Source organism: Rhagoletis zephyria, unplaced genomic scaffold (assembly GCF_001687245.7).
Source record: "Rhagoletis zephyria isolate East Lansing unplaced genomic scaffold, Rhagoletis_zephyria_1.1 Rzeph_scaffold_00980, whole genome shotgun sequence".
Lineage (NCBI taxonomy): Eukaryota > Metazoa > Arthropoda > Insecta > Diptera > Tephritidae > Rhagoletis > Rhagoletis zephyria.
The window spans coordinates 1-12,785 of NW_016158064.1; the positions used below are offsets into that span (position 1 = coordinate 1).

General features: G+C 37.4%; 1 protein-coding gene across 1 annotated transcript; it reads right to left on the reverse strand.

Moving 5' to 3' along the window:
• Positions 1–15: 15 nt before the first annotated feature.
• On the reverse strand, positions 16–5,170 carry LOC108362297 (cell surface glycoprotein 1-like; the record flags this gene model as incomplete). The annotated part of the gene is made up of 5 exons (XM_017615232.1): positions 5,021–5,170; positions 4,483–4,582; positions 3,159–4,427; positions 451–2,333; positions 16–380 (listed from the first exon to the last, which is right to left on the reverse strand). Coding segments are annotated over exons 1-5 (3,767 nt in total), but the record flags the coding sequence as incomplete, so codon positions are not given.
• Between the last annotated feature and the right edge of the window lie 7,615 nt (positions 5,171–12,785).

Sequence of the window (12,785 nt, forward strand, 5' to 3'; positions counted from 1 at the left end):
TCGGAAGAAGTAGGCTCTTCAGTAGGAGTAGGCTCTTCGGTGGTTGGAGGCTCATCGGTAGTAGATTCTTCGGTAGAAGTAGGCTCTTCAGTAGGAGTAGGCTCTTCGGTGGTAGTAGACCCATCGGTAGTAGATTCTTCGGTAGAAGCAGGCTCTTCGGTAGGAGTAGGCTCTTCGGTGGTAGTAGGCCCATCAGTCGTAGATTTTTCGGTAGAAGCAGGCTCTTCAGTAGAAGTAGGCTCTTCGGTGGTACTAGGCCCATCGGTAGAAGCAGGCTCTTCAGTAGGAGTAGGCTCTTCGGTGGAAGTAGGCCCTCCGCTAGAAGATCCTTCCGTAGAAGCAGGCCCTTCAGTAGGAGTAGGCTCTTCGGTGGAAGTAGACTCATCGGTAGTAGATTCTTCGGTAGAAGAAGGCTCTTCAGTAGGAGTGTGCTCTTCGGTGGAAGTAGGCCCATCGGTAGTAGATCCTTCGGTAGNAAGGCTCCTCAGTAGGAAGAGGCTCTTCGGTGGAAGTAGGCCCATCGGTAGTAGATCCTTCGGTAGAACTAGGCTCTTCGGTAGGAGTAGTCTCCTCGGTGGTAGTAGGCCCATCGGTCGTAGATCCTTCGGTGGAAGCAGGCTCTACGGTGGAAGTAGGCCCATCGGTAGTAGATTCTTCGGTATGAGCAGGCTCTTCAGTAGTAGTAAGCTCTTCGGTGGTGGTAGGCCCATCGGTAGTAGAAGGCTTCTCAGTAGGAAGAGGCTCCTCAGTAGGAAGAGGCTCTTCGGTCGAAGTAGGCCCATCGGTAGTAGATCCTTCGGTAGAACTAGGCTCTTCGGTAGGAGTAGTCTCCTCGGTGGTAGTAGGCCCATCAGTAGTAGATTCTTCGGTAGAAGAAGGCTCTACGGTAGAAGTAGGCCCATTGGTAGTAGTTTCTTCGGAAGAAGCAGGCTCTTCAGTAGGAGTAGGCTCTTCGGTGGTAACAGGCCCATCGGTAGAAGATTCTTCGGTAGAAGTAGGCTCTTCAGTAGGAGTAGGCTCTTCGGTGGAAATAGGCCCATCGGTAGTAGATCCTTCGGTAGAAGCAGGCTCTACGGTGGAAGTAGGCCCATCGGTAGTAGATTCTTCTGTAGNAGGCCCTCCGCTAGAAGATCCTTCCGTAGAAGCAGGCCCTTCAGTAGGAGTAGGCTCTTCGGTGGAAGTAGACTCATCGGTAGTAGATTCTTCGGTAGAAGAAGGCTCTTCAGTAGGAGTGGGCTCTTCGGTGGAAGTAGACCCATCGGTAGTAGATTCTTCGGTAGAAGCAGGCTCTTCGGTAGGAGTAGGCTCTTCGGTGGTAGTAGACCCATCGGTACTGGATCCTTCGGTAGAAGCAGGCTCTTCAGTAGGAGTGGGCTCTTCGGTGGTAGTAGGCCCATCGGTAGTAGATTCTTCGGTAGAAGCAGGCTCTTCAGTAGAAGCAGGCTCTACGGTGGAAGTAGGCCCTCCGCTAGAAGATCCTTCCGTAGAAGCAGGCCCTTCAGTAGGAGTAGGGTCTTCGGTGGAAGTAGACTCATCGGTAGTAGATTCTTCGGTAGAAGAAGGCTCTTCAGTAGGAGTAGGCTCTTCGGTGGTAGTAGGCCCATCGGTAGTAGATTCTTGGGTAGAAGCTGGCTCTTCAGTAGGAGTAGGCTCTTCGGTGGTAGTAAACCCATCGGTAGTAGATTTTTCGGTAGAAGCAGGCTCTGCAGTAGGAGTAGACTCTTCGGTGGAAGTAGGCCTATCGGTAGTAGATCCTTCGGTAGAAGCAGGCTCTTCAGTAGGGGTAGGCTCTTCGGTGGTAGTAGGCCCATCGGTAGTAGATTTTTCGGTAGAAGCAGGCTCTTCGGTAGTAGTAGGTACTTCCGTGGTAGTGGAGTCTTCGGTAGTACTGGCGTCTACACTACTTGGTGGTTTTTCACTTGTAGTAGGCTCTTCACTAGGAGTTGGCTCTTCGGTGGTAGTAGGCCCATCCGTAGTAGTAGTAGGTACTGCGGTGGTAGTGGATTCTTCAGTAGTACCAGGACCTACACTGCTGCTTGGTTCGTCACTTGCAGTCGTGTTTTCGCTTGAAGTTGGTTCTTCGGTCGTACTAGGTTCTTGACTGCTTGATGGTTCCGCACTGGTTGTGGGTTCTTGTGTGCTAGGCGGTCCTGCAGTAGTGGTACTGGGGTCTTCGCTGGTAGTGGTTGTTGAAGTAGAAGCGGTAGATGTACTTGTACTCGAGGAAACTGTGCTGCTTTCGGTCTCACCGGATGACACTACACAGTAACCAGCACGTTGACTGAAAACGTATCCACTTGAGCACGATAGATATCTAATAGTGTAACTGCCATCTTCATTTAGGTAACAACCATAAAAAGTGGCCATATTATCGATGAATGCAAAGAAACCGGGTGCTGTGCAAGGATTCTTAACTACCGCCGCGTTCGCCGCGACAATGGCCGCGAGCAAACCAAGAAAAATTAATTTCATTTCGTTCGTTTATTCGCTATGAGTTTTTATTTATTTATATATTTAATTTAACCAAAAAATTTAAAATTCTTAATTTCTCCGTGGTGTTTAGAACCGTTTCGTTTAGTCGTTAAAAAATAACTGCCTTATGAGAGTTTTTATTAGCATTTATATAGAGCTTCCTAAGTGCTTAATGGTTAACAAATCAAATTTCTTGTGATTACAACTCATTAACTGATAACGTTGTGTGGCGATAAACTGATTTGCTACATATGTTTTCTTTATTTGCGTATGTTCATTTTTCATATACATACATACATATGTATATCCGCACCTACTGTTTTTTCAAGCGAAATTTAAAATCACCTTAAATTGGCTATTACTTTTTTGATTGCTTTTGTTCGGAAAATCGCTTTGTGGAATTTCGCAGGTGCAGATTAGGAGAAAATAAAAGTTATTTCTGTTGCTGAGAGTAGTTTTTTAATCGTTCGCTCTACATAATTACATAATGCCGTTGTTGCGGTCATTCTACTTTATTTTATTTTTAAGCTCATTTCTATCAAACATATACATACATACGTACATTCATCATTTTAGTATATATGTACATACATGTCAATGCTATAGCGTACAAAAACCTTTAGCAGCTGAAAAGCTTTGGCTATCCGCACATTTCATGCCAACCGCTTTATAATCTCCTTTCTTACTTAAGCATACGAAATAGTCATAGAAGCTTTCCGCGACTGCAGCAAAACTTCCCACCTGTGTACAATTGAAGTTGACCTCTTCTTCTAGTGATATGCCCTGTAATTTGGCCTGTTCTTTTGCTTCTTTTTCAGCTTTCTTCAGCAACTCTTTTTCATATTTGCGTTGTATTTTCTCACGCAACTTTGCCTCTTTGAGTTTAACCTTCTCCTCCGCTTTCATAATTTTTACCTCCTCACGCACGCACTCCTCATCCGGCGACTTACTCAAATACAAATCGTAATTCAGCGATAAGTCATGCAAACTTGTCATATCTACGAAACATTTACCCAACTCTGGCGTAAAGATCTGGCCATTGCCACACTTGACGTGATAGACGCGTAATCTTGCGCTTAAACGAGATGCCACACACCAATAATAGGATGAGTTATCGGTCGAAGCGGCAAATGTGCCCTCTGCGTTGCAATGAAATATGCCGGTGCATGGTGAGAGGTCACGAGAACAATGCAAAAGCGTCGTATCGAAAGCTTGGCCGTTTGGACAATTCTTTGGTTGTATTTGAAGTTCCCCTATGGCGCTTGGTGTACAAGTAAAGTACGAACGGCAGTCATTTTCCGCTGCAAAGGTGCCCAGTGTAGCACATAAGTTTTGTGTTGGCGCTGAAGTTGTTGTGCTATCATTCTTTGTTACCGATTCTTCTGTCATTTCAGTTGTTGGATCGGAAGCATTTTCTGTTTGAGATTCCTCCGTTAGGGTGAGATCATCACTGCTTGACTCTGTAACTTTCACTTCATCCGTTTTATTTAAACTACTAGTCATTGCCTCAGTCGTAGTTTCACTTGTATCAAGTGTCGTTAGCTCTACAGTAACTGTGTTATCCTTGATTTCTTCCTTAACTTTAGCTAATTTAGTTGCATTCACATCGGCTGGCTCAAGCCCATTTTCACTTTTAAACTCGTCTCCGTTCACTAAGTTTGTTGTAGTCTGAAATTCTATTGTGGCCAGCACATCTTTTTCGGCCGGAGAATTCTCACTTTGCCCGATTTCTGCGTTCAAAGTATCACTTCGTGGCCCAATTTCAATGTCCGCTGCACTATTCTCCGACACAATTTCTGTTGGACTGTCCACTTGTACTCCTTTTTCAAGTTCAGTATCCGTACTTCCTGCTTGTTCAAAGTCGGAGATGTTATCACTATTACTAACGCCGAAGTTCAAATCGAGCTCTTCGCTCAAGGCGGCTTCTGTGATAAAATTTTCTGTCTCCGATTCATCTAAAAATAAATGAAAATGAAGAGTATAAAAGCCCATGATTTAAAAACTACTTACTTTCGACACCCTTTCTGTAAATGTCCTTTGATATAGTCCCCTCTGCATAGCCGTCGGCTGTCACGTTCACTTCTTGTGCCAATGTTTTCTGTGTTAAAAACTGCAATGGAAACTCAATGTTCAAAAGAATGTAGTCTTTAGATATTGAACCAATTTTTTGTTTAACGCACCAAAAGAAAGCTGCACAATAAAAATAATACCAATATTTTCCGCTTCATGGTATATGTATGTAAATATATTTACAGCTTCTTTCCAATGTAAAATTTAAATATAAGCCTCGGATATATGCTATGTCTACAAATTCAAAATCCGGCGCCTAAACGATGGATGCGGCAATTCTTCTAAGCAGTTTCTTACTGAGATGCGTCTGATGCAAGAGCATTTTATATGTATTTAATGGCAACAGATTTTCAATGATCCGAGGCTTCGTCTCGAACGTTATAAAAATTATAATTCGGCAGAATCTAAGATTTGGGAATGTTTATCAATTTGAAAAATTTAAAGACCGTAGAGCAACACTGGAATTGCCAGTTCCAACCTTGAATAACTTGGTGAAGAGACGTAGTACCGAAGAGTTGAAGAAGAACTTTTGCCGCCAAATGTCATGCTCTTCGTACTGAAAAGAGCGCAGAAATTTGGCATATCCTGTATATTTCAAAAGTTGCATTTCTCTAATACCATCTTCCATAATCTCGAAAAACTATAGAAAGCTAAATGTTTATACGAAATTCAAATTCACAAACAGACTTTCCGATTTATTAAGATCGCACTAAGTACTTTATTCGAATACAACTTGATCTTATTAGATATCTTTAGCAAATATGAAAACTATGTCATGTCATCATCTAACGCATATGTACTATATACATACATTAGGGTGCATCACCAAAAAAAAAACGTTGCGGTTTTTCCACCAGAATTATAAAGTTTATTATATTTTAAGACTTTCGCTAAAATATTTCGGAAAAGCTTTAAGATTTACGTGAGCTAGACCAATTTGAAAAAACCCACCAAAAATCTGATTATTTTGATTCCGTTAATATAATTTTTAAACATTTTTATGCAGACCTTTTAAGCTTAAACTCTTCTATTATCTCAGGTGATTTTTGAGGAAAAAATATTTTAAAAACTAATTTTATTTATAAAAAGCTCGATTTTGGAGGTATTTTTTAAATGGTCCCAGCTCCCCTAAATCTTAGTAGTTTTCCCAAATATTTTGGCGGAAGTTTTAAAATATAATATATATTTTATATATCCAATAGAGAAACAGTGGTAATTTGTTTTTTTTTTGCATGGAGAGTAATGCACCCTAATATACATACATACATACAGGTAACTATTTACTACATGTTTATCGAATGGAACTTTTTCGCTGCATTCTAACATGATTCTAGTTGTTTACCACGCGTATTGACATAATGCGTGCATTTTTAAGGTGTAAACAACTACTATTTACTGCAAATTTGTAGAAGATTTTGCACAAGAAAATACATAAATTGTGTATATATGTGTGTATGTATGCGTGCACTTCCGCTGACTTGTTTTTCATTTACTAGTTGCATTAAAGAATTTTTATCACCTGTTTACCTAACTTTAAATATGTAGGAGAACTCAATAAGTGAATGAATGAGTCACGCGATAACTTATGGACATACGTTTTTTAAATTGTTATCTACGTACTAAGTGCGAGAGTATGGGAAAATCCATAAGTGGTTAGCGAGAGGGCACACATATGTTTACCATGTAGATTTCATAATTTTATAGATTGCTAACGTTTCATGTCTTGAAATCGAGAGGCATTCATAGGTTTTGGACAAGCTTTGGCTGAATGCCACACCATGCTCTGGCACACAGACGGGGTAGAGGTGGCTTTTCAAACAATTTCAATAAATATCTGACAAAGCCCGTGATTCCCAATTTCTTTTCCATACTTAAAACACTGAAAAGGATTATTTTTTAATTTTCCTAAAATCTTAGTTTGTCTGTGGCTAAGAAATAAGAATTTACATCCCTTCAACTTATTTAAAAATTCACTTCAAAACTCCCTAACAGAATCTCAAATTTTAGGTGAAACTAGGATCCAGTATCACCATAATGCATGCATGGCTTCACAAACAGAAATCCAAAGGCGTAAATTACAGGATTTTGGTAACCAAGCCACATCGCCGAATCCCGATCCACTTGATATATAGAAGGAACACTTTTGATTGCCAAGTGGTCAATACTTGTGTACAGGGACGAAGCTCATATCCATTCCCATTCGACCCAGACCAGGTGAGAGTAGTACTAAGGTGGTTCAAAAATAATAAGACCTCCGAAGGAAATGATATACCAGTTGATGAAGGTTGTTAAAAGCCTTCTTAATTCAGCATTCCCTCCAGACAGATAAAATCCAACATTCAATAGATATTCCGAGTACGTCAAATTTGGGAAACACCTTTGATAAGCAAATTGCCACATAAGCAAATTAGTCCATTTTAAAGCCGATTATTACAGCAGAAAAAGAAACTGTCTATACATCGCCATGCTAAGCACGACTAGGAAGAGCAACACTGAGCACAATTTTCAGCTCCTTACAAATTGGGTGGGGCCATACAGCGCCGGTCGATGCTTTTAAACTGAAAAACTCAGCGACTTCTTCAAATCTGATGTTGGAAAGCGTAATATAAGCTGCTGCTGGGTATTCGGATTATACTAACATTGGCATTGGCCTCAAAACCAAGGCCATCAGCTTAACTTTTTCCAGCTTTGAGAAGAAGTTTGGTCTAGTGGTGAATGAAAATAAGACAAAGTACCTTCACGTAATTGCTGGCAGTTACGACTTTGCAATAGTAAAATTTTCTTTTCTATCTTGATTCCAGCATTAACACTACCACATCCTCGTTTTTTGGATGACTATTATAACTCAAAAAAAAAAACGAATTTTTTCCCCTTATTATCGTCGAACCTTAGTTTGGACACTTACTTTGATCAAAGACTCGTTACACTGGACCACAAATTTTAGTTTGGTTTTTTTCTCCAGACGCCACTATCCAATTCCTATGTAGAATTGCTCGGATTTTTTGTTTTTTTATGAAAAAATTGAAAAAAATTAAAGTTTAACTGGGTAAAAATATAAAATAACGACTGTTTTGTTTTATTTAGTTTTTTGTTAATTAATTTCCCAGAAACTATCAGGCCCATCGAGAAGTCATGTATATACGGTTTATGAAGAATTGCATTGGCTCGTAAGATATACGTGATTAAGTGGAACCACTCTTTTATTAAGCTGAATAACGGTAAATTGCAAATATCTCGAAAACGTATCCACACAAAACATAGCCCCCATACCTTAAGGTAAGACGTATTCTACGTCAAAAATTAACTCGATTTTCGGAATCACCGAGCAATTTTGCATAGGAATTGGATAGTGGCATCCATAGAATTTTTTTGCTGTAAAACAGTGTTATTTTCAAGTTATAAGAATTAATCAAATTAGAGAAAGACAGACACAATTAATCTTTACTTTTCCCATTCAAATTGCTAGCATTATCCCCATATTGTACTACGTCGTTTTGTTTTCTAAATATTAATGAACCCTCCGGAAACCACTTCTTGCTTGGCAATGATTTCCGCTCATAAGAACTTCTTTATCGCATTTCTAAATGACAGGTCATAATATTTTTAATATTACCACATCAATCTATATAAGCAAATAAATATTTATAATTATTTTTAAAATACATGTTCATTAGACCAAACCAGAAAAAAAAGTTCGCCGTACACAAGGTATTTTTGCAATGCTATTTCGGAAAAAACGAACGTTTTTATGTATGCATCGCCTTTTTACATTTTTTGTCATATCTTCTTATTTTGTTCCAAAGCTCATTAGCTTCAAGCAACTCGTTCTGGTACTTACGCACCAAATATCAGTTCTTAACAACCCTAATGTTTGTAAATTAAAGCTCACTGAAACGCTTTAAACTTTTTATCATGAAGTATTTAGATTCGAAGGCAATTTCGAATTTATTTTTGGAAGAACGTAGGGGTCGTCTGTTGTCATTTTTATTCATATATTCGGTATTCACAGTCGGATCTTAAAGTGTAATGCATCGATGCTTTTGTTAGGGGAAACATTTTTTTTTTATTCCAAAGTTTATTAGCGTCTGCTATTTACCCAGTTCTTACCACCCAAACATACCGCTGCAAGGTCAATACAACAATGCTCTTCAAAATCGCTAAACTAAAGAGACTTTTTTTCATTATTCCAGTAGAACTAAAAATTATTTTACTGCCGAATTTAGGTGTAACCGAAAAATATAAAAACGCGACCCCTGAATTCGGCAAAAAAAAGGTTTTCGAAATTGCCTTGCAAAAATATTTTAAACACGGACGGTCGAATGTGCATGCATATAGATTTTTGTATCAAAAACTTTGTTATCATTGCCAATCTATTTTGTTATCATTTATTTTTCGCGGAAAAATTAAATATTCTTCGAATGTGTTTTTAACTTGTATTTTGCAAGCTTTTTCTCTTCGCTGCCACACCTCGATAAGTAAAAATATACCGCAGAGCAAATTTCGGTTAAGAAAAAGTTTCGCATAAAAGTAAGTCCAAGAGGGCGTGAGAATATCTGTCATGAAAGATAAGAAATAAAAATAGAAAAAATATATACCTAGTAGTACATACACTTGCGGTCGGCTGATTAAGGCAAGTGACATTTTGATTAGACTTGGCTATTTTTCTTTTGTTTATTTAATGTTTATATTTTTTTATTAAAGCTTAGAACTTTGCCTAACCAGCCCCACATAAATTCACATTTCTCCCTTATGTACAAACGAAATTGTCGAGCATATTTTATATGGAAGAAAATGCACAACACCGTCGCCAAAAAAAAAATTATTAAAAATCAACGCGATTTTCTAGCGTCTTGAAATTTGCACTTGAACTAACTAAAATTTAATGAGCTATAAAACTGCATACCCAAAATTTTTATAAAAAATTCAGAATAAAAAGTATAAAATTTTCGGGTGCAAATATAAAAGTTGGTTAAATTTTCATAATATTTGAATGAAATTTTAAATGTCAATTTATGTGAGGCTTGTTAGGTAAAGTGCTAGAGTTTTATATAAAAAATATATAAACATTAAATAACCAAAAAACAAATTGCTAAAAATAGTCAAAATGTCACTTGACTTAATCAGCTGACTACAGGGGTATATTGTAAGTCTGATAAAATCTGTATCAACAGCTTTTCGGAATATTAATATCTAATCAAAAAGTATTTTTAACAAATTTCTCTGGCTGTAAAATTGTGCTATCTTGGTGTGTGGAGAACTGAGTCGTTACGTGATCAGATATCGTTCAGTAGAATGTGTTTTGCTTATGAATTTACGAATTTAAAATTAGATAATAAATACATATGTATGGGCATATGTATATCTCCAAACGAATAATAACTGTATTACATTTGGTTTTTTATTAACAAAAAAAATTAATGAAGTGGCAAGCGATCTCTTCAATGAAACTTGTTATGCATTTGATGACGGTTGTGACATATGAGGAATCTTTGGAAGCAAGCTACTTATCCCAACTGCATTTTAGACAAATACATACATAGTATGTATGTACACATTTTTCTTTTGTTTATTTAATGTTTATTATCTTTCCATAAAAGTCTAGCTTATTATACAACAAACATCACATAAATCCACAATTCAAACTTTGTGGAAAAATTATAAAAAATCTGCAAAGTTTCAGCTAAATTTTCAACTTTTAATTCAGATTTTTTCGGATTTTATTGAGCATCCAGATTAATAGCTTGAAAGAATTCCAAAAGATCTGAATAAAAAGTTGAAAATTTAGCTGAAACTTTGCAGATTTTTTATAACTCTAATGCGACGTTTTAGATAAGTTGTGTACAATCGAATATAAGTGGCAACCTTATACTTATATCCTAAGGGATAACACTTAGTGTATAGGGAAGACATTGTTTAACATTCAAAATAGGTGGCAACCCTATTAAACATATTTTTTGTTTAGGGATTTTTAAAAGACCTTCCATTTGATACCCATATTATGATGCTTTCATTAATTTGTGACTAATTTCGAATAGGTGGCAACCTTATACGAGTCCTCGCGGGATAATACCTATTTAGATAACCTTGAAATGCAAACCATTATCTGCAAACAAAATTTCATCAAAAAAGCCGTTTCCGAGAATCTTATAGATATATATATATTTATATAGTACATACAAGAATTGCTCGTTTAATGTAATAAGATAACTCATGTACAGATTTAAAAACAAAGTGAATGATGATATATTTCACGCTTGCTCTGATATCGAAGGGCTTTCAACTTTGAAGAATTGCAATTCTACTGGTAAGTTCATATGTAACCGGTTTTTTCTCACTCACATAACAAGAATTGCATTTATCCAGTTTGGCGTTCAATGCCTAGCAATGCAATAACTTAATCTCGTCATAAACACGTGCACGCATCAGGGATGTTACGAATGTCATATATTTCGAATGAGAATTGCGGATTGCGAATGTTTACGAATAACATTAAAAAAGCTATTACCAACTTAAGTCATTGTGTTTATTAAGTACTTAAAATTTGTATAAATAATAATTGGAATATAAAAAATTATTAGAACATTAACCCAGTGTTACACCTACGATATGTACACAGTGTTTTATAGCGTTTTCTTTTCTAAAACAAATTTTGCCTTTTCATTGCCTTCTTCTTTTTATTTGCGTGGAGAGGGCAATGAGGATGCAACATTTTTTGGTAGAAAAGAATACACCATAAAATACTACAAATTGAAAGAACTGGCTCGCAAATAATTGAGCGCTCCGTCCGCCAGTTCAGTGCAGCCGGCCTTACTTTGGAGCCTGTAAGGAATCGCCTCATATGCGAAAAGGCGGTAAAATTGCTTTTGAAATATAATATGCCTATTTTGAACTTTGACTATTAGATTTACCGCAGGTGTTGCCTCCTCATTGCCCTCTGCGCATAAATAAACGAAGAGTGCAATGAAAAGGCAAACTTTCTTTTTGTAGAAAAGAAAACGCCATTAGTTTAGTTTTAGGGGGTTTTCATCAAGAGAGGCTCGTTTTTTCTTTAAAATGCCCTTTAATTTCACATTTTTTAATGTTCTCAACTTCCACATCCGATCATTCGTTTACGCTCGAGGTATATACAATTCCATGCGAATGCGAATGAATATATTCGTAACATCCCTATCACGCATATTTACATAAATGTGTATATGAGCACACTCAAAGATACGTCATAATTAAATATTTGGCAGAAAATATTACAGCCAAAAGTAGAATAGTACATTCACACCACTTCCGAATAATAGGTAACATTAATTGAAGAACATATTCAAATATACATATTTAGGTACAGTATTGCTTCGATTTGTCAAACTGCTAAGTATTCGCTAAACATTTTAGGAACATTTTCGAAACAGATTATTTTATATTGTGACAAAATTTATGGGTTTGCCTGTGCGACACTTGAATATAGTTACTACCGCTCCGATATTTATTAGCTTTCCTTTGACCTCAATTCCTTTCACATTTCTACTTTACCTAATGTTAAATAAAAGGAGAAGTATAATAGGCTTGAGCCGACCGTACCCAGGATTTTTCTGTGTACGTGTTGACTCGCCTTTCGACTACACACAGTTGCGTGATTCAGAGCTTTGCTAGAGTCATATTTATTTTCACCACCAACAGATCCAAATCGCACGGTGTATGCCGCCCATAACAAAACTTTCAAAATAGTAATCAAAAAGGGTAGGCAGAAAGTATCAAACGATTAAAATAAAAAAGTAAGTGCGCCTGGACCACACTGGAGAAGTGAAACTTTCGTTACATACATATCTATTTTGTCTCATAAGCAATATACATACATACATATGTACAAACATACATACATCTGCTTTTGCTTAACTAAGGTTATGTTTTTGTCTTTTTTCTATCTAGATCCCTACCTCTACCCCTGTTCGTTCTAATTACATTTCGATGGCTGAGTGGAAGATCGACCTATCTCGGCAGCCAGTTCGAAAACGCTCTATCTCAAAAAACTTTTCAAGAACGCCCTATTTCAGAATTCGTTTCAAAAACGCCCTATCTCAGCTGCCGATTCAAAAACGCCCTATATCAGCATATTTTCAATACATTTTGAAGTGAGATAGGGCGTTTTTGAACCGAATTTTGAGATAGGGTGTTTTTCAATTAAATTCTGAAATAGGACGTTCTTGAAAAGTTTTTTGAGATAGAGCGTTTTCGAACTGGCTGCCGAGATA